We start from the raw sequence: 22,573 nt of genomic DNA, 5'->3' as shown, positions 1-22,573 counted from the left end.
ACTATGCACCCTACTCCTGCAAACAATTTTAAACATTCATAAAAGAAAAAAGAAGAAAGCAGGAATCACTGACCACTGCTTCAGTAAATACATACAATCCTTCTGTAATTAACTGAATAATAGAACCATTTCCCCTGTACATCTGATGTAATTTTGCATGCCAGCAATTTCCTATCTATATGCAGTTAGTTGGGCAGTTGCACTGCGTGTACCAGAAAAGCTTTGTGTAGTCAGGTGTGGGAAACACCAACTGCAAAACACAAAAACTTGGGAAAAATTACAAGGCAAACTAGAAGCAATATTGGCTAGATTTACTATCTAAAATGGTATGCTTGCAAATGATTTTTTTTTAAGTGAATGCGTTTCACAAAAAGGCAGGCCACATATTACGACCCTGAAAATTGCTTTTTACTAAAACACTTTGCTTACATCCATGTGGATTACGGATGTCCTTCTATTTCTAGGCTGGCAAGCACCCAAACTCAGAGTAATCAAGTTGTTTTGCTCAGAGGTTCTGATTACATTCAAACAAAAGGAAAACCCTAAACCACTTGAGTCTCTCACAACAATAGAGAAGTAGCTATGTTTTCTATATGTACACTGACACTGAATGTAAAGCAACTTATGTGCTGCTTGCTGCAGAGACAGCAGCTGTAATACCTCTAAAGGCTTTTTCTTTCCCTGAACCTTCCTTGACCCCAAGCTCTCTTCCCAGCAATAAATTCTTTCTAAAGAGTGGGGGGGGGGGGTGTAGAGGGGAAGGGCAGGGACACTGCCTATTTGCCATGGTGCCAGTTCCTGAAGGTTTAAGAGGAGACAAAGGTGCCTGCTCGGGAACCTCCCAGCAGACACAGGTGCTCACACTCATACGAGAGTACTGGGCACTGCTCAGTCTTCAATACCCTCACGGGGTACCGTGGCCCGGGCTGCTGGCCCTGCACAGCCAGCTGCCCCTGCAGCCAGGCCAAGGGTCACTCCCCTCCCCTTTGCTACTCGGGACACCATCCACCCTCTGCCTCCCGGTCGGAATCGGGTCAATGTAATTTTCATTCCGAGTTTTTCCCCAGCTTCATTGAACAGAAGGAGCTACAGTTTCAAAAGCAGAAGGATAAGGAGAAAAAACACTAAGTAGCTACTTATTTAATAATGCAGTTGAGAGCAGCAGCCTTCCCTTCTCTAAGCTGCAGACAAGACCTTAAACTGCCTGAAGACAAGAGCTAAAACCCCTTCCAATTCTATTTTGTCATATAGGCGTCATGAAAACCTTTTGAAAACCTGGGCTATGCTGTAACTCACAGGGCAGCTCCCTAAGTTCAAGTGTCAGGAAGGCAGGCAGAAAGCCTCTGAGAACGACGGTCAGCTCAGGCCCTGCGTGGCCCTGTGCCAGGAGGAGAGGAGGTCTCCATGTCCTGCCAGGCGCCAGCAAGGAAACCCATGCAGAGATGCCGTCTGCCAGGCTCCGGCACACGCACAGCCCCAGCCCCGCTGCTGCCAAAGCTGCGGGGAGAGCCCCAACTCCTGCTCTTCAGGAACCTCTTCAGACTCACGGCTCTGATACTCAGATTTTCCTAGAATGAGAACTCAAGAAAAACTTCAAAACGACCCCCAAGCTCTTCCTTGCTGGTTCGCAGAAATGCTTTGGGAAATTGGATCTTGAGGCTTGGCATCAACACACCAAGCACATGGGAGCCTGGGAGTTAGGGGAGACACGCACAAATCACCCCCACCCCCCAAAAACACCAAAACAGAGCTTTGGTACAGACTGAAACAGTAGAATTCTGCTAGGCTCAAAGCAGCCCAAGGTGAAGGCACTGCACTGGCTCTCATAATAAGGGATTTGGTTCAGGAAGTTCAGCAAAGCACACGCCCTGATCTGCAACATCATCCAGACTTGGGTCTGTAACAGAAGCCACAAAATGCCGACGTGCTCTGAAGCTGCTCTCAGTGACATGCCAGCCCTTACTACACAGGTTCAAATGCTGATATGTGACAATCCAGACCATGACAGCATTTTTAAAAAATAGACTGGTGCAGGAAGAAATTCTGCCTCTTCTGTCCTGTGTGTTCTCCAAGTGAAAATGAACTGAAAATAAAAATCTGCTTTAATTGTAATAATATCTAGTACCAGCTCCCAAAAGGACTTATCCAGGAGCAAGGAAGGAAGGTGGAAAAAGGCTCAAATGCAAAAACACAGAAAACACTCGCTTCCCTCTCGACATGCGGAACCTCTTCCTCTGAAACACTGAGACACAACATTTCATTTTAGTACAACTACAGGAAAACACAAATTTATTGAAGCTGTTTTGCCATTGATTCTTTTTTTAACGTGAGAAAATGCTGATCATGATTGAGAGACGCATTTTTGCTTAGGGTAAGACACATCATCCCCAAAAACAATTAAACAGAGATCACAAGGATGCATCACAACAGCCTTGCTGCAGCACCCCAGCTCGGTTCCTATTAAAATATCCACAGAAGATTACCACAATTTATAAAGCCAAGATCACATCTGCAAAGATTAAATATGCAGTTTCATTCATCAGCCCATCAGCCTGAAAAGAAACGTGGATAAAGTCATGGCACAGAAAGCTCCTGAGCATCACAGCGGTGTTCAGCTCTCACACTGGAATCACCTACACAGCCTGACAGTGAGTGCAACACAAGAAAACGAAAGGACGATACTACAGCTAATACCAAACAGCATCAAAAACTCCCTGTCCCAACCTTTGCTTCCTTTTCTTTACGGAGACATCGACAAGTTATGACTTGCTGAATCTTTTAAGTTCTGTTTCTCATCAAACACTATTTCTCAGAAAAAACACAGTTTGAACATACACAAGTGGTAAGAGAAAAGCATAGGGTAGAAGTACAACAGATGGTACAGTTAGTCAATAATTTTCTTCATCATCATCAATCAGCTTGGTACATGTGTCCCAAAAATACATATCTTTACACTGTAGTGATATGAATTGGAATTAGCTTTTCTAGATTTTGCTTCCTCTAAGCTCATAACTCTAAACTCATCACATCTATACAGCCCTGTTTACTGACTATATGACAGGGGCATCAGACCCACTGAGCAAGAAATAAAGGCCTCACAACCCACCTGTTTATCTACAATGTAAGAGACCTCCTGTCAAATATTTTTGGACAAAAAATGTGTTCCAAGAAAATGCAGCACTGCTGCAACCTTTCCTTCAAAGCATATGGAAAAATGATCCTGAATACACCTCTTTTTATGTTTTAAACACAGAGCCCTCTAGGTTACACACACACACACAAAAAAAAACTAAGTAGAGAAGGCTGGGATGTTGTAACATGCAGAAGGGAACTGCCACTTTGCTTAAGTAGAAGCAAAGTTGGCCTTTGCCAGAAAAAAAAACAGCTCTACTTTTGTAACATTAATCATCTTCTCACTCAGCCTCTCCTATGGTAATCTTTGGGTTCAAATTCTTACTTATTTGTTTCCTCCCACTGTTGCCAAGTTTAAAATTATATTCATTACTCAGCCATTAAAAGGCTTTTGCTTCCTTTCAGCATCAATAGGCCTTTGATCATCAAGCAGTTCCCAGGAGTAAGCCTGATCTTTTCCTAAGAACTGAGCCCCTGCAGCGCCCAGCGACTTTTGCAGGAACTGGGAACTCTCAGATGTTCTTCAAACATGACAGATCCTTCATAGACTGAACTCAAACCCCAGTGCAAATGACTATGCACTTAAAAACACATCCCAAGATTTCTCAGCCTGTGGTCCACGAACCACTGAAGTCTCAAAAGAGGAAAAAGCAGATTTACCAAATGATGCAAATAACTGACAGTAACAACCTTTTTTGTGCCTACTCAAGAAAGGCAAACAAGTGAAAAGTTTATGACTCGGACTTTCCCTCACACCCTGAAATGTTTAAAATCTATTATTTAGTCATAAAGTGCCACGTACAACAGCAACTTAGGAAATCTGTAAAAATCTGACAATTACAGAGCACATAACTATGGTGCCATAGCCGAAGACCTGCACAAACTGAAGAGGCAGCATCTGCCCTTGTGTTGCTGCAGAAATGAAGTCTCTAAAGTAACCCAGGCTTTCAGCCTCTCCCCATGTAGGTGACGTTAATAGAACAGTCAGAAAAGGTGTTAATAATAAGTTAGACGGGGAACACGAAAGCTGTCATTCTCCATTTAAATGCAAATATATTAGAAGGGCTTTTAAGAAGGTGTGATTGTGTGAAGTGTAATTACAAGGAAAGCAGACAAGGAGTTGATGAATTTAAGGCTTTGTTTGTTCTGGATGTGGCAGGCAAAGCAGGAAATGTGAAAAATTTAAATCACCGGGTATGTGCAATGAAAAATCCTGACCACTTCGCCTCTGCAAGGCGTTCCGTACGCGGCAGGCTCAGGCACACATCCCAGGATTTCCTCCAGCCACGTGAGTGGTCTGACTGCCATTCAGCCCTGAAGGCATGCGTGTCTTAGTGGGTAGGCTAAAGATCTGCAACTCCGGTGCTATTTCAGCGATCGGGTATGCAAGAAAGAATCCGAGCTGCTGGCGCCTTGGCTGCAGCTGATGGAGCAGCTCTAGAAGAGCAGCCTCGGATGGGACCCGAGTCCAGGACGAGTTCCCCAGATTTCAAGAGCCCTCTCATAGCTGCACAACAGGCAGCCTTGATTGTGGTGACCCAACCGTGACAAGACTGAACTTCCATGTGAGCAGCATTTGCAGGCAAGAGGAGCCCATCTATGTCTCTTCTCACCTCATCAGCAAGGATCAAAAAGTTTCCTTTGTCAGGATACGTAAAACAGCTGCCCCAATGGGTTTATTTTGCAGAGGTGACAGCGAAAAATAAGTTATTCTAAACTTCACTCTCTGTATCAAAATGGGAAGCATCAGTTTGCCTCTAACTCATCTACAGCGCTCTGTTGCACAGCTGAGCAAACATTTTCACACAGCCCCAAGTGCCTCCTCGCACAGAGGACCCAGGGCCAATCTGGTCAGACTCAGCTGGTACACCCAGATCCCTCTGACAGCGTGCTACATCCTGCCTTTGTCTGAGAATCCGCTTCCACGGAGAATCGGCATTCCCTGCTGAGCAGATCCTGCTCCAACCGAGAGGGGACTTTGACTCACCCACCATTTTCTCAGAAGTGACCTTTTCCCATTTTTATGGATTTAAAAGTCAGCTGCAGTCACGGAGTCTCTCATCCACAAAATGCAACCTGGCATTATTCCCGACTTGCCACAGGGCAAGCGCAGGGACGCTGGCACAGCAGGGTCACCAGCCCTGTGCCCCGGCCGCTGTTGCACAACTGTTCCAGCGGCACCTTCCCTGCCTCTGCAGCACCCGGAGCTTGCTGCGAGCTGGATTTTTCCCTTAACGAAAACGGAGGTAAAGCACTTGGCAACTGCCGTGAACTGAGCATGTAGACTTGAACTCACACGTGGCCATGTCAGAGCGGCAAGGTGGCAATTTGGATTAAGTTAGTGTTCAGGTAGTAGGCAGGCAGCAAGAAAAATTAAGGTGAGTAGACCCATTAGAGAATCAGCTTGACACGTTCTGCTCTCCACCGGGATTAACAGCACCTGGAACACCTCTCACTACTTGGGAATGGATTGCCCTGCAGCATTACTCCCTCCCACAGTGCTTCTTCCTCTTGATTATCTACATGTCACTTACAATAAAAAACATCATGCATTTCTCCTGATTGTTTAGGTCAGCCTGAGACAAGTAAACAAATTTAACTCATTGTCTTACAAACCCCAGCTCAGGAAAATTATGTGACTGAAGTAAAATCAGTGGAAGAGTGCCAAATCTCAAGTTTTGTTAAGCCTGGCCAGATCCTCCAGCACTCTGCACTTCAGTGCCCGGCTTCAGCTATTATCTCTAAGCCAAATCTTTCTGGCAGGGCTCTTTAAATCAGCTGCATGAGCACAGGAGCAGGGTAACCACCACATGGTGAGCAGCAATCCTTTCAGAGCATGTACATGTGTGCACAAGTGCCCAGCATGGGGAGAAGGTCTTCCCCAGTGGAAACAGAGGCAGGATGGTGATATTTTATTAACTCACCCACCACTAGCAAAACACCAGTGTCTCTAACGCTGACAAGGCATACTTGAATAGTCAGAAGTGGTTATCAGCTGCTGCCCGAGCAGTCTGAAGGCTTTCTTCAGTGAAGTGGTGCATGAAATCTCCCACTGTACCCATCTGCCTCTGAATTCCTCATCTCAATGGCAGAAATCCAGCACCTGGGATGAACTGTTGAAGGCTTGCCTGGGAAAATGCATAGGGCACAACCTACATTCTACTTTATATAAAACTTATCCTACCTGTTCATTTGCCTTTGCTTTGAAATACCTTTTCTGCTGTTCTTGTTGTTCAATAAAATCAATAGATTTAAAGGCAGCAAGAGAACTGTGCATTTGCAGTAGTAATGCACAAAAAGCAGAATGTAAAAATGAAATCAGGTTTCTATTTCTTTAAAGTATGCTCTAAAACAATCTTCTTTACCGGCAAACTATGAGAGATTAGGTTAAAAGGCTGTTGCAAACTAGTACTATCTGAAAAGGAACCAAATAATTAAGGGATCAAGAAAAAGCATTTTTACCTTTCATATTAATTTCCCAGACCTATTTTAATTCATTTTTTCAAACAATTGCAACATTTTGGTTCACGCACATTTCCACCTTAGCGGTTATAGGAAATTAAGCCATGCTTGCTTAGACCAATTCTTTCTTCCCACCCAATATCCAAGTACTTCATTCCTCGTGTAGCACAGAAGTACTCAGTCAAGCAAAGCCCAGTGTTCCCCTCCAACCCAGTTCCAGTTTCTCCACATCCTCATAAAAATGATAAAGCTTTGAAAGAACTTTCAGCTAAAAAAGCCTTAAGATAAAAGCAAGTTACAGCAATGTAAAAAAAAGAAAAATAACAATCCAGACTATATCAGCTGTTAAATTTCAGGAAACTAATGTTTAATTTCCTATGTCAAATAATTTTTCAAGTTAAATCAAAGATTCAAGTCTTACAATCTATTTTACTACCTTAGTTCTTTCAGAGGATACTGAAATGCTTACTGCATGTGCAGGAAGTCAAATGCAGTAAATTTTCTATTTTAGGACTACATTAAAATTATTCAAGTAAACATGCCTTTTGTTCATTGATTTTATAGAATTTCCTAAATGCCACTAAAAAAACCCCAACATTACTGTTCTCCACCACAGTAAAAAAAAGAATTTCAACAAGATACACAGTTCGTAGAAGAAAACCCAAAATGTTTAGTGAGCAGCTGCTTCATGAGTGTGCATTTTAAATCCCTTCTCACACAACGCTTCTCCTCACACGGCTACCATCCCTGCACATCTGGCCAAGTGAATATATCACTGTTTTTTCCCCAGGAGCCTGCTATCAGCTGACCTTGTCCATGCTCTCACAAGCAGCTCCTATTCCATCAGTCACTCTGCCATGTGGTCCACAGGTGCCACAAACTACACGTATTGCCACATTCTCACTTCACACACAGCTCAGCTTAGCTTGGTTCCCTTCAGCCATCTCCAAACTCCCGTTTCTTAAAGAGCTGACTTCATCCAGCTTGTTGTAAATGCTGTCAGACAGCTTGAAAGGGCTGGCAGTGAGACCTCTGCAGAGCCCAAGAGCCTTTCACCTCAGATTTCCTGCACAGTCCAAAGGGTCCTCCTTTCTTCCCTCTGTGACCATCCCAGCCGAGGGTCAACACAGGCTCCTGGAGCTGACAGCTCAATGCTGCTCAAAGCCCAGCGTGTAAAATGTAACATCAGCCTGAGAACTTGCTCCTTTCCCTACTGCAAACCTGAAGCTGTTGAAAGAATTAACTCCACATCAAATGCTATCAGTGGTATAATTTGCTATGAGGCATATCAAAAGCAAAACCTGCAAATATGAGCATTTGAAACTGTCTCAGAAATATGGATATGTGCAACTCTGCCTCCTGAATCTTTAATTCCCTGCAGCCTATTAAACACAAGAGCAACTTCATAATATTTCTTGTGAAACATTCTTACTGTAAATCCTTCCCAAACAACTGAGTAAATCAAATCTAACACGCTAATAACAGGATAGTACTGTAACTAAATCGAGATGAAGAGAAGTTAAAAAATATGAAAGAGATTAATTCTCTCATACTTTCATAGGAATTAGCAGCAAACGCATCATGCATGAAAGAAAGGTCTCCTATCCTTTTGAGTTTTTCACTTACATAACAGCATGTACCAAGTAACAGGTTGGACAAGTCTTATCTGCATAGCAAGGACTACGTAGAAACATAACGAGATTAGCAATGTTTGTTGAAAAGATCTGTTTATATGCTGAAAAGCCTATTTAAAGGCCTTTCCTGCATTCTCTGCCAGATTCTAATTATTCCAGAAGCATTTTCTAATTTTTTTCATCTATACACAGAAGGGCCTGCTAACTTTTCTATGGTTGGTATCTGCTTTTCCATTTTATTAAGAGGTGCACATGCTCTGTAGCTGACTACCTCTCTGTGCTGGAGTTTCAAACTGCAATCGAATCATCAGGCTGAACAAAGCAGCTCATTGTCATTCTGAAAGAACTTGGCAAGTGCTCAATCTAAGCAAGAGCAATAATCCATGACAGGGTGCATTAGGCAGGTACTGATGCATGCCTAATGCACACTGCAAAGCATATACCCCTCCAAAACACACTCTGAAGTATCTTATCTTTCCTTTTTCCTGCTTTTTAAGAATGTTTACACAAGCTGTTACTTTTAGCAGCTACAAAAAGCAATCCCTTTAAAGAATAATAATAAACTGGATACAAATACTTTGCCACTTCAATTCTGTACCCAATTATTCAACATATTTCTGTTTTTCCAATTCAAAACCAAAATACCAAACCAAAACAACAACAATTGAAAAACCCAAACCAAAACAAACACAAGCCACTTTTTCACCACATCATCTGCACCTCAGTTTAAAAAGCACCTTGGTTCAGGAAGCAGGCTGAGAAACCAGCAAGTGCTCAGCTCCACCACCATTAGCCACACTTGCGTGCAGGCAGTGGGAACGGCACCCTCTGGCTCGCACCAAATCAACAGCCAGCTCCCGTTCCCACGGGACAGCAGCACGGCTTTGGCACTGCCGAGGCCACTGCAAACACTGGAAATCTCTGAGCTGCCTGCTGCAAGCCTGGTGCTGGGTCTGCATCTGTGCGCGCCTGGCAGAGCCCAGCGGGCACCGGGCATGTCCCAGACGTGCCAAGAAAGGCTTGAGCAGCGCAGGGGCTTCTGCAGGCAGGTGAAGTCAGGCATCCTTGCCTAAGGCAGCACCGGGAATCCAGGAAATATGTGTACAAGGAATAACGTCTTGGGAAAGGGGAATGCTGCTGGGAGCCAGCAAGGCCAATTCCAAAGCACTTAGCTCGCCTCCCTGAGCAGCACCTGAGTGCTCCTGGAGAATGTGTTCCCTGCTAACCTATTCTGGAAAGCACACAGCTGTGCACCACATCAACAGCCAGCTCAATACCCAGCTAATAGTTGTTTCACCTGCTGCTGCTTAACCTGGGTGAGATAACTGAAGGATGGACAGAGTTTCTCTAAGAACTAATGTATCTTGAAAGGCATTATCATTGACATGATAATGTCAATGTGCCTCTGAGCACATCTCCTTGGCTGCCTAAAAACATGAGGTATTTTTTGTGAACCACATAACACAGCAACCCCATGATTTTTACAGGGAGGCAGAGGGACAATGTATTTCTAGCTGAAGTAGCAAACTACTACATGCCAGGAGTTATCTGCCAATAATTGGGCAATGTGCTGATTAATACTTTTTCTGGGTTGCCTAAGGACACTGCATGCATGAATATCTCGCCACTATTAATTAATCACTCTTTGTGCTTTTATCCTGGTAGAATTTACATGTTGCACACAGTGAATACCCTGAATGAGGCAATTTCTACCTCCAAAAGCACTTACTATTGTCCTGCTTATTTGCCCTGCTTAGCCCAATGCTCAGATTGGCAATAAATCATCATGCTTAGCAGCTGAAGTGTTTAGTGTCTTTCATTCAATATTCTTTCCTCTTTGCTGTCCCCCCTGGAAGTACAGTAATCATATGCTGAATAGCCATTTACAGCACTGCAATTAAGAGATTATTCCATTAGGCTTTGTATTTCTATCTGGTTTTATGTTTCCATTAAAAGCACTTTGTTAAACAATTGAGCAAACAACTTCATGCAACAGCAGGAGCCTCCTGAGCTGATGCCTGTCAGGCAGAGCCCGGTGAAGCAGCCCAGGATGGGCAGGAGGTGCTCATGGGTCCACAGAGACCCTCCTCTTACGCAGGATCCCAAAACCAGGGACAGGACGGGCAGCACAACTGCAGATGGGCCAGTGTGGCATCAGCAATCGGGGGAGCAACTGCTGCCTAGAGATGGGTCAAGTGGGGAAGAGTCCCTGGCCAGACACCTGTGAGTGGGTGCATTCCTCTGTAAACAGCATCATTTCTTGTACCTCTAAGAGCAGAGCAAAAATTGTCAAGGAAGTTCTACTTCCATAAAAACCGATCACCTCTTCAAGAAGCAAAACCTGACAGCCAAAGGAAGTCACATCTGCCCAGGCAATGACTGTGGTAATTTCACACTAAGCTTGTGACCAAGGCTGGAAAATCCCACCAAAGTGCCTCAGAAATACACACGAGGAGTTTCACCAGGCACATCCAGCATTCTGCCCACTCAGTGGTGACTCAGGGCACCTTCCAGGGAATACACCACCTTCTCTGATAACGCCCTTCCAAGCCTCTGCCCTTACCACTACTTTCACGGTAGCAGCCAATGAGCTCCTGTCCTCAACACCAAGGTGGCAACAGACTTGGAAGGAGAATGAATCAGCACTGCCTCTGCCCGGGGTTCCTCATCCCTGCCCTCCCACAAATGTTCCCGACAACAGTCACTCCCTGCCCTCAGGATGAGGCAGGAGGTCTGTGCTCTGCTCACCGAAGGACAGAGTAGATGCCTATAGGAAGCACTGCACCAAGCTCCTGGAGAAGGTTTTACATTCTTACATGCAGGCTGCTGGACTTGTCCTCACCCCCTGTCTGCCCAGTGCTACACTCAGAGCCAAGCGCACAAAGCCCCTTGAACAACCCGTGTCCAAGCAGGCAGCTTCCCTCATCGTCACAGGGATGCGCTGACTCAGGATTGCTTCATCTCTCTGTACTCTCTCACTGGCCCCGAAATTCATTAATGAAACAACCACAAACAGAATGAGTAACACCCCCAACAGCAGCTGACACCTCACATAACCCAGGTAACATCCAGCCAAGCCATCTGTAGAAAGCTAGGTATTTTCAAGAAAAATGCAAGTTGATCATAGTAATTTGGAACCACGGGATAACATTCTGCACCCACACTTTTTAACACACTCAGTAATTTTTCCATCTTGCCCAATTTCTTGGTTACCACAGTGACTAAACACGGGCTGAAAAAAGAGTAAAATTCTGCAAAGCAAAACCTGCTGTAAGTACTTCTGGAAGCCACTTGAAAAAAGGGAGTAAGGAAAGAGTCTCACTATTTACACATTTTTCTTTTCTTCTTGAAACTTCCATTAATCCTCAGAACAGCTCTTAGAATCCTTCCCAACTAGCAAATTGTGCCCTAACTCCCCATTCACTTAACAGCCCTGCTTAGAAATGTGGAGCTTGTAGTAAGGCATACAACGGAGAAAGAACACAGGAAATTGTAAGGTTAATACCCCTCCCTTTTCTACATCTCTTTTTCTGTCACTCCTCAGTTTCAAGCTGTGAATCGGGAATCCATTTTGAGCACTTGCTTATACACATGCAAAACCCATTCTCTGTGTAAAAGCTCCAGGTCAAGAATTCTTTTTGAGCACAAGCTCAAGCAGAGCTCTTTACCAGGAACACCCTTTTGAAGTGGACTTGAAAACTTAAAAGCCAAAGGAAACTAGAAAATTAGATACTGGCATAAATTCCTCTTTTCACTAAAGTACAACATTGCCTTGTAATACACAGTTTAAGTCTCTCAAAAGATATGGAAGGGGTAGAGCAGCTGGAACCCAGTGCACGAGCTGAAGGCTACAATTTGGCCCCAGATGAGGACAGCATAGAAAACCCCAGAGGAACCAATAAAATTTGGAGCAGCAGCTGTAACAACACCTTATGTGTTCACCCTGCTGAGCCCTGGCACATCAATTCTCAGCTTTCAGCACACCCTTGGCCAGCTGAACTCACACAAACCATTTCAATCCTCCTCTGGTTTCCTACTTTCCATCGAGACTCTGCTGTGTGTAAGCAGGATCCTAGATCTGTATCTAGTCAGTGCCTGCACCTCCCTTGCACTCCCATCTTATTTGCACTCACCCACGTGAAACAGAAGAGGAAGGGGTGAAAGAATAGTTCAAGGGCCTTCTAAGAAAACTGCATGGCTTAATTAAAGACCTTTTAAATGCATCTTATTAACCTCAGCAACTGCTACTGGTTGTTCAGACCTCCCCCTCTCTAGGGGAAAGAAAGAAATATTGAACAAGTAAAACCAAACCATTATTCACTTGGCAGATTACTGTACACAAACAGCCTTTCAAGTTGTTACCTTAAAGTAAACACAGCTTATATCAATATCATCTGTACTTTTCCATCATTAGGCTGCGAGGGAGGAGATGGCCCATTTTCAAGGAAGCAATTTTTACAAAAGGAAACCATTAACTTGATATTAAATCGATGAACAAAGGAACAGGGAAGTGAAGAAGAAATAGCCCAGAAGATGGGGGTGAGACACAGATGAGAGCTTTCTTCACAATACCTTCTTTTAGGTGGCATTTCTATCAGACTTTTTCACGGGGACAGGGGGGATATTTTCAAACAGGCTTTCAATGTTTTCTCCTGCTATAGTTGAAAATAGGACCTTTTCTCCTATTTCTACTGTTTTGACTGGTACAAATGACAGCTGAATCAGAAAGTTACAGGAATAAGCACTGTTAAGGGAGCTGAGTGGAAACAGTACTGAACACAGGACCCTTGGCTGAGACACCTTGAGCTCCATAGGTGTCTCTTTATAACTAAGTACAGCACAGATACCAAAGTCAGTTCTAGCTAAGAACTGAAACCACTGTATTTGGCCAATGTTCAGCCTAAAGGACAGAATGTCAACTAAATGTTCATTAGATTTAAAAATTAACTCAGACTGCATCAGGCTTTATAAGCATTAAAGATTGGGGGTTGTGTGTGTGTATGGTTATCGTCTTCTGTGATTTGGGGTGTTTTGGTAGGGTTTGTTTAATATGCACAGCTCCTCAGTTTTCACAATAAATTCTCTCACAAGTTGATCAAATAGCAAAACCACATCAACACACACCAATACAGTTGCCAAACCAGATCCCAAGAAGGTTTTGGTTGCAATTACCAGATTGTGCAATAATTACAAACTGCCTTTATTTATTCAAGAATTACAGAAAGGAGGTTCTGGCTGTGAAACACAGTGCCACACTACATCAGTTGTCTATATTGCAAGAAGAAGAAACAGCAATAGTTCCCTGCACATAAATTCTGTCTGTCCCTCCAAACATGCAGCAAAAAGGGATGTGTAATGAAAGAAACCTATTTGCTGTTGGTCAGTTCATCCAGTTTACTTAACTGACTTGGGAAAAAAACAACCTTTCCAAATCATTAAGAACCAGACCAATTCACATGTTTAAAAATGAAAGAATCAGCTTGGGAGCCAAGTTTTAATGTTATCAATTTCTGCAGACTGGCAATTTCATCCATCTGTTTTACTCCACTCTGGTCCTACTTGTGCAGAGCTGCACTGTCAGTGCACCATGGCACCAAACAACAGCTATACTCATCAGTGACATACTCAGGTAGGTACAGAAACTCCACTTGGGGACTGGCTCACTTGGAACCAAAACCAAGGCTGAAGTCATCCCACCTGCCCACTAAGAGTTTGGAATTGGTTTGGAAGGAGGAGGGAACAACAGCAAATAATTAAAGGCATTTTCAGAGGAAAATTTTAGACTGAAGCTGCTAATGTTTTTTCTTCTCCCATCCTTGGCTAAACTCTTCATTTTGATTACAAATAAATAGAGAGCTGCAAGGGAAAGCTTTGTGCCACTTAATTCACTAAATGGCCAAGCCTTTTTTCATATGTAAAACACTGAGTTACTGAATTTTTCCAGCCAATTTAGGAAGTTATTTAGGTCTATTGTTGTCAATTCCTCATTGTACAAGTCAACTTCTGCAATGGCAGAAGTACCCCAGGTCTCTGAATAATAGATCTCATTATTACGGTGTTTCTAAAAGCAGATTAGACCTTCTCAAAGAACAGCACATGATTTTACCTATTTTTCTCTCTCCTCAATACGGGTGGTTACAGAGAATTTTCTTATGCTCTAGGACTAGTAGTTTTTTTACCCCTGTAGTGCATTACACAGAACCAGAGGGCCACAAACCCTGCTAAGCAAAGAGAGCCTATTATCAGTTTGCTGAAGCCAGTCCATGTAAAATGGATAAGGGTTTGCAAACAGATAAAGATCACCTACAGTGTTCCAAAACCTCGGCAAAGTGATCACATTCCCTTTAAATATTAAGGCACTTGTTCATCTTGCTTCCAGAATGAAAGTTACAGAATGTCATGCATTAAATCAGAAACCCAAAAATCAAACCAATGGCCAAATAAAAGTTAGATGCTGGATAAAGCTGAGCATTCTGCTGCAAGGGAGCTGCAGGATCTCAGCAAAGAAGGGAGACACAGTGGTCCAAAAGAGCTCTTTGGCCAACACAACTTGCACCCACCATCCCATAGCTATCCTCCCAGAAGCCATGTGCCAGGAAAAGCAGCCTTTTTCACCAGTATCACAGAGCTCACACTTGGGCCAACAGTTATCTCACCTCTGCAGTGCATTTGCTGCCTTTCAGCTGTGCCAGCACTTTTCACAGTAAAGAAGGCCTGCAGTGACAGACAGACAGATAGACACACATGGCAGCTTCCAGGTAGTGGCAATTCTAAGGGAGTCTTCTAAAAATCCAAGCAAAGCTCTCTGCTCTGCAGCACAGAGGGACAGACTAGGCTCTCTTTCTGTTAGCATGTGTTATTTCAGTAAAGCTAAGAAGAAATAGGTCTCTAGACTGACAGCCTGTTCTCAGCAGAGCCACAGGTTTACTGACATCAGGAAAACAACTTTTCCTAGAACAGCTTGTTCTGCCGAGGGCTTTGGGGACAGGGAAAAGACAAGCATGTCACCAAAGCACTTCTAAACTGCCAGAATATTCCCTGCCTTCAGATTAGGATGATTTTTCCAAAATAGCCTACGGGGTGGGAGAAGAGTATTGAGAAATAGCTGCATACCAGTTACGAGGGAGAGTTTTCGAGCTCTGCTTGAAGAGATTAATTATGCCAGTAATATCTTTTTAAGCAAAACCTTACAAATTGCAGAAGAACAAAAAACCCAAGAGCAATTTCTTATCATGTCTCCAGTTCTCCAGAGATGTAAATATCTCTTTACTGCTCCACATTTTAATAATTCCTTTCCATTTCAGATGCAAGCAGACAGCTGTATTTCAAAATGCAGTGCCCACAGCTCAGCTCAGGGAGGAGGCACGTGCACTGGAGCTTCTCACACACCTCACATGCACACACCACCTGAGAAACACCGTGCCATGAAGGAGCTGATCATACAGTGCTGAATACATCACTTGCTGCTTACAGCTTATACACTATTCTGAGAAGCAAAGATATACAGAATAAAAATACAACCATATGCTCAAGAGTTTCCTCTTTTGCTTCTTTTTAAAATACTTCTTACTCAGGTTTTAGTTGAACTGGTGATAGACGTGCTTTTGTTGTTTGTTATTCTTTGACAAGTTTTTGGGGTTGGTTTTTGTTGCCTTTTTTTTTTATTTGTAAGTACAAAAATGAAACCCACAGTTCTTGCAGTTCTGAAAATGAGTTTTGCTGTCGTCTCTGAGGTTAACCATTAACAATTTGCTTGTTGAACTTTCTCTAAAAATTACAGCAGGGACATTATTTTCTCTTAACCTGATGGTAACATTGCAAAAACAACAGTAAAGGAAAACTTTAGGTTGCTAGTACAACAAACACTCAGAAGAACTGAAAATGACATTTCTACAAACAGTATCTAAGCCTAAACTAATCCAGAAGACAAACATCTTCCTGAAGCATTTGTGACTAAGGTTGCCTAATCAAATGTGCCTAGATACCTCAGCTTGACAATTCTGAAGAATTAATGGGAACAGAGCAACTTCTCAAATGCAGTTTTGTGCCCACACACCTGCTCTTTCTCCCCATTTGCCACCTCCCCCTTCCTATACAAGAATAAGGCACCAAAAGAAATGCACTTTTTAAAAAGTTCCATAAGGTGATTAACAGCTTCTGCACCTCAGCAGCAGAAGAGCTGAGCTGGGGGCTGGCTCTGCACACAGTAGCCGCCACAGCTGAGAGGAAAGATGGACTACAAGAATTCTGCCTCTCACCACTTTCCACAGCTGCTTGATTCTGTACTGATAGAGAATTCACCTTCACTTCCCTGAATTGTCTATGAATAGGCAACTGTGGAAAATCTTCTCCTAGCACCCGCAGCAGCTCTTGTCTGTTCCCCACAAAAGCATTCTGCTAGAGAGGCAGCTCTATCTTAATCTACTATGGTAACACCTCATTTAGGAGTGATAATTGCCCCAGCCAGTCCCACAGTCTTCCCTTTATTATCATGGACACAGATGAACTGCAGCAGCCAAAACTGCAAAACATAAAATAGCCAGTACATTTTCCACTATAACATACCACAGGGGGGGAAAAAAGCTCCAGTCTGGGTTCAAGACTAAACAGAAAAAGTACTTTCTCTATTTTTTGAGGCTCATGTATCTCTACAGAAACTCTTCTGTCATGCCAGGTGAGCAAATTCTGCGCCACCAACCACCCAGCACCAAAGCCAGGCCCTAGGACAACACCCTGAAGTCTGTGAAGAACTCTTCCTCACTTCACTGCCCTCCACCTCATGGAAAACAATGTCATTGTAGCATTCCCACATAACTTTAAGGAGACACCTTTTCTGTTATATTTTAAAGGCATTTAAAAGCTTCATGTATCATTCACTGTGACTCCTCTCAGAAGAAAAGTGCTAAGGAGAATTTATGCACCTCATTAAAAGCTTGTTTCCTGCTCTTCGTGCTGCATCTTGCAGTTGTACTAGCAAATGATTTTCTCATAAAAAGCTGTGAGAAGAGGCCTCTCTTTGTAACACAGATTCAGACACAGGAAAATTACATGACCTAAGGAAACATTCCCTGGTATACCAGCTCAAGTATGCCATGACAAATGTACTTCAAAATTTTCAATGGCCTATTGCAAATTGGAATACCCACTGCTAAAAAAAAACCAAACCAACCTGAAAAATCCACTTTCCTGTGAGCATCTCTGTCTTCTGTGTGGGAGTGTTTCAGCTGCAGGTCTGCCTCAGAGCAACTCCATGCTCAGAAAGTCCAGGCAATAAAGAACTGCAAACTGAAAATCCCCAGCAGCCCACAAAACATGGCATAGGTCATCCAGACATCCGGTTCTGGAGAAAACAGGTCTGGATTTCTAGGCAGGGCCAGTAGAAAGCAAAACCAACAGGGTTTCATGGGATGTTTTAGCTTTCAATAGACAAGTAAACTCCAACAAGATATTGTTTCAGCCCTTCTTGACCTCCATCAGCTGACTGGAATTCAGCATCACCAATACTGGCATTTGCCTGTATCAACAGGATCCATGAAACAAACAAGTTATGAAAAGTGTCTTTACATCTGGCCTAGAAAGCTGTGAAATGACATGGAATGAACTAAAGCTGCATCATTCAATATAGCTTATCCTCAGGGAAAAGCCGCAGCTTTCCTCCAGAATTTACTGTCTTTCAAATATAGATAAAGCCACATTTTATTGCTGCAAAGCATCACCTTTTTTCTACCAGAACGGGCAGTACAGTCTCCTCTCAGGACTCTTCTGGGTTTAGTTGGTACAATTTGGCTTTAGGTGGTGGAAACAGAGGGTTTCCCAGGCTGCTGTCCATCATTACCCTTCCCTGCAGGCCTGGCTCAGGAGAAAGAGCAGTATGAGCCCAGCAGGGATGACAGCACAACACTCAGGTTTCATGTTGCTCTGACTGTGTACTGCACTCACCTATGTACAAAGATTTGGAAATTGCATTGGTTCTGCACACCAGAGAGGATGCTAACCAAGACCACACCGAAAAGCAAGCTATATATAAGAAAATCCGAAATTCTTAGCATCCGAAACAACAAAGATTTTGTTTATCCTCCTGCTGTAAATAAGTGTAACTGACAGCATCTACAGACAATTTAAAATGACCTCAAGCAGCCCGAGAAAAGCAGCCTGCATCTTAAAAAAAAGAGGCTGATATTCATCTAAAGATCCTCAGCTTGCAATTGCTGCAGCAGAGCAGGTATTTTAATGAAGAAAGAAGCAGAAATGAGATGGGCTCTGTTAGTCTGTCCCACACTCCTCCCAAGGGTCCTGCCACATTCCCAGAGCAGCTGGAAATGACACATGATGAACATCACACCACAGTCGACAAGAAACTAAATTTGTCCTTATTTATATCAGCTCTGCTTTTGCTCACAAGTTGCTGAATTATACCATAAAAACCTGACACAAGCCCTGTTGCCTGGGGACACCACAGGCATCAGATCATCTGTGCACTCCAGAAGCGAGCACATAGAAAACTACAGCTGCAAACCTACAGCTCAGCGAGCAACTTAAAAAACCCCCACAACCCCACATTATACACAAAAAAAAAAAAGAAAAGCTAACTGGAGGATGGTTTTTCCACCTAATAGTTCCAGATGTAAGCTACTTGCAGTAGCTAATAGGAGAAGCTGATCATTCTCAAACAGCTGAAACCAAACCATGATCAACTCGCCCTGGAAGCATTTCTTAAGATCACGATTTTAAAGAATGCTGTGGCATCCATAAGCACATCAGTTCCTCAGTTATCACCACTACAGTTTATAAAATGCTAAGGAGCAGCCACAGGTAGGTTTCATCACCTTGTTTTCTCTACCCTTCCACCCTTCAAAACTGTGAAGCCCAATGCCAGGTGAGCTGCTGAGGATCACAGCACTGAAGCTGAGGAAAGGATGCTGGATTTTCTTGTTTCCAACCAAGCATCCTCCCCTGCACCACATCACTTTCACTAGCTAAAGCAAACAGCATGTGAGAAAGAGAAAACGTGAGCAGATGGAGGAGAGCCTGAAGGCCTTGTACAGAGTGATACACAAACCACTACTGAGCTCAGTATCACACCATCTCATCAGTAATTTACTGAGCTTGCAAAAATTGCCTGTATTTTTTGCAAAGCACAAATAAACACAGAAAGCTCACCCATTTCTTTTGTCAGTTGCCTTGCAGAGTAAACCTTCTGACATGTTTTGGCAAAATGAATTCTGGAGACATGTGGCTTCTCAGTCCCATGCAGCAGAGTTCTAATTATTTATTGTGAATATTAACTCATCCTTTACTATTGAATAAAAGCTTCTACACACCCACAAAGCATAAATTTTTTTTAAATGGGATGGACACCCCTGCAGATCTATGCCTCTGAAACAGAAATATCACAGGCTTTCTGGCAAATGCAACCTCTCTCCTACAGACTAATTTCTGCTGCTCATACGCACTCCTACTCTCTTTAAATGTCTTAAAACAAGCAATAATCAGAGATCTTAACACTGATCTTCAGGCATACAGAGTAACCTCTGTACTCACTGTGCTGAAATGCTCTGGCACAGTTTTACAGCTTGAGCACCTCACAGCATCCTGACAAAAGCAACAGCCAACACACAGGATGGAGAAGGAAGGAGGGTACAGAATGGCAGGTGCGTGTCTTGTCTCCATGTCTGTCTCAAATGGCAGGTGTGGGGCATGGCCCTTCCACCTGCCCTGCAGAATTCAGCCCCACAGTCGCAGCCCTTGGACCATTTCCTCCCTTCAGTCTGAGCCACTCAGCCTGTAACACTTGATTCTCTGCACAATTCACCTTACAGGTCAGGGATGTGGCTCACTGGCCCCAGCACCACGCTGCCCTTTCTTGGCCAGCTGGCTGAAGCTGGGAGCTACTACTGGGACCTGGCTCCCACGTGGCCTCCTGCCACCCAGCAGAATGGCTGTGCGACCTCTGAGACATCAGGCACGTCCCTGGCCTTGGAGCCAAGCCAAGCTCCAGGGCCAGCCAGCATCCCTAGGATTTATGCTGCATCCAGCATGCGGTCCTATTACAGCAACGCTGATAATGCAGGCCAGTAAATCATGCAAAAGGGATGATACAAAGGAAAAAAAAAAAGATGTTAGAAACTCAATCGTTACCTTTTTGTTAAGTACTCTTTATGCAAAATACTCCCAGTATTGGGAGAGTAGGCCATGGAAGCTGGAGAAGAGCTCAGCTGTTAACCAAGCAATCAATCTTCCCCTGCTTCTTCCCCAAACCGCAGGGCTCTGTCCTTCTCCAGTTTTCGTAATTTAAAGCCAGCTCTTGGCTTCAAACCTGCAGAAAGGCACCACTGTGAAAATGCACCGTGAGTGCCAAACTTACATGTAGGATACAACACCATTGAAATTTTTTTTTCCTGCCTGCAGGAAAGGGGAGCAGGGTGGCTGTTTGGTGTGGGACTAAAGAGCAAAAAGGAATTTATTTCTTTGGCATTTCTGAAATACCCATTAAAGCATCATAAACGGTAAAAGGCATTTAACAGGTACCTTAAATAGCACTGCTCCATCAAGTACTACTGCTTAAGAAAAGCTGCCTCCCCCATGCTGAGTGTGAAATTTACTTTAGGCAGGACACTCCCCAACTCCCCCGAGAGCAGGCAAAATGCTGCTTCTTTAAAACCACCGCTGAAAAGTATTTACCCAAGATCGGTGTTTTCGCTTGAATTTTGCTCACTGACAGCAACTAAGTAACTCATTCCCGTACTCTTCTCTGTTGTAACCATACCTAGAAAATGTAACCTAACATTTCGTGTGCTCGCAGCTGCCCAGCCAGCTGTGCGACCCGGCCGAGCAGAACCACTGCCCGCCTCCGGAGCCAGGGCTGTAGGCAATGACAGAGACCCGCTCATGCCGGGCTGGCTACGGGCGAACAGAAACAAATAAACGCGAGACCAGTCTGGAGGGGAGAAGAGAATCAATTTCAAAGAGCTTTTAAACAGACAAGTCCACGGGGGGAGAAGGAAATCGGTTTCAAGGAGCTTTTAACTTGTTGGACTGGGAGAGATTTGACGGGGAGCAATTAAGACTTTGTTTTTCCTGCTGGAAGAAAGTTTACGCTGGGAAGAGGGAGCGGGCACGGCGGTGAACCTAACGCAAGGACAAAACCCACCCGGGGCTCGGGGTAAAGCCCCACAGCCAGCTAGCTGAGCCTGAGCAGGAGCCAGGGCATCACAAACCCAGCTCCAAGCGAGATGCACCGGGCGCGACCAAAGTTATTAAGTGCCGTACCTCGACTGGGCAGCCATCGCGGGGTTATCCTGCCCAACGTCCTCTATCCATGAGCTCCGTCCGCAGCTGTCTAGGCTCTACCCCGCTGCCGAAGCCCGCCGTCCCATGTGCCGGCCGCCTCCCCGCCGGTGCCCGGTGCCGCCGCGCCGCGGCTCCCCCCGCCCGGGCGGCCGGCGCAGGGCTGGGGCTCGCTCATTTTGATCGACATCCGGGCGCCCGGCCCTCCCCCGGCCGCCGGCAGGGAGGGGGGCCCGCCCGGCCCCCGGGGACGGCCTCGCTCGGGCCCGCAGCCGGCGGGGCCGGGTGCCGCCGTCCGCCCGGGCCGCGGCCCCGCTCGGTGTCGCCGCGGTGCCCGGAGCGGCGGGACCTGCGGCAGAGCGGGCCCCGCGCCCGCCCCGCGGCCGCCTCCCCCTGCCCGGCCGAGCGCTCGTGGTACGGCCCGGCCTGGCCCGGGCGGGCGGCGGGAGGGCCGGGCCCGGCCCGGACCCCTCCTGAGGCGAACGGGCCGAAAGGGCGCGGGCCGAGCGGGACGGGCCGGGGCTGCTCCGGCAGCCGGCCCCTGCCCTCCGCCACGGCCCCGCGGGTGCTCCTGCGGCGTCTGCTTCGGTTATCTGCTGTTTTATTTGGTGTTTATTATTTATTTCATTTTTTATTATTATTATCATCATTATTTGTATGGGGGGCGGGTGGGGGGGGGGGGGTGGTTTTAGAAAGACAGAACAAAACGGCAGGAATTTTTCAAAAATCCGGGGGGTTCCAAATCTTCGAAAGGAACACAGAGCCCAGCTGCAGACACGCGTCCCAGGTGTCCCCGCAGATGCGGCAAAGGAAGCCCCGAGCGCGCTGCTAAAGCCAGAGCTGGAATTGCAGGCTGAGAACCCTTCGGGGAAAGGTTTGTCGAGCGCAGATGAAGCTGGTTATGCAACTTCTGCTGGGCTCTGCTCCTGGCCGCGGTTTGCAGACGCGTTCGGAAAGCAGCAATACCTGTCCTTTGCTCTGGGTGTTTCTTGGCACAATTATAGAAACAAACTACTCCTGCAACTGCTCTTAACTAGGAATTAACCAAGCACTCGGCA

At 45.0% G+C, this 22,573-nt stretch overlaps 1 protein-coding gene across 1 annotated transcript in view; it reads right to left on the bottom strand.

Annotated features, from left to right (window-relative positions):
- The window catches only part of AFF1 (ALF transcription elongation factor 1), a 67,265-nt gene extending 45,653 nt beyond the window's left edge, over positions 1-21,612 (bottom strand). The window contains exon 1 of the mRNA XM_084204572.1: positions 21,498-21,612. Coding sequence (XP_084060698.1) covers positions 21,498-21,514 — 17 coding nt within the window. The 5' untranslated portion in view covers positions 21,515-21,612. The remainder of the gene's footprint in view (positions 1-21,497) is intronic.
- Between the last annotated feature and the right edge of the window lie 961 nt (positions 21,613-22,573).

The sequence above is a fragment of the Fringilla coelebs genome, assembly GCF_963513975.1.
Source record: "Fringilla coelebs genome assembly, chromosome: 4".
Taxonomy (NCBI): Eukaryota; Metazoa; Chordata; class Aves; order Passeriformes; family Fringillidae; genus Fringilla; species Fringilla coelebs.
The sequence above is the reverse complement of the archived record's forward strand: the minus strand, read 5'-3'. Positions and strand labels throughout refer to the sequence as shown.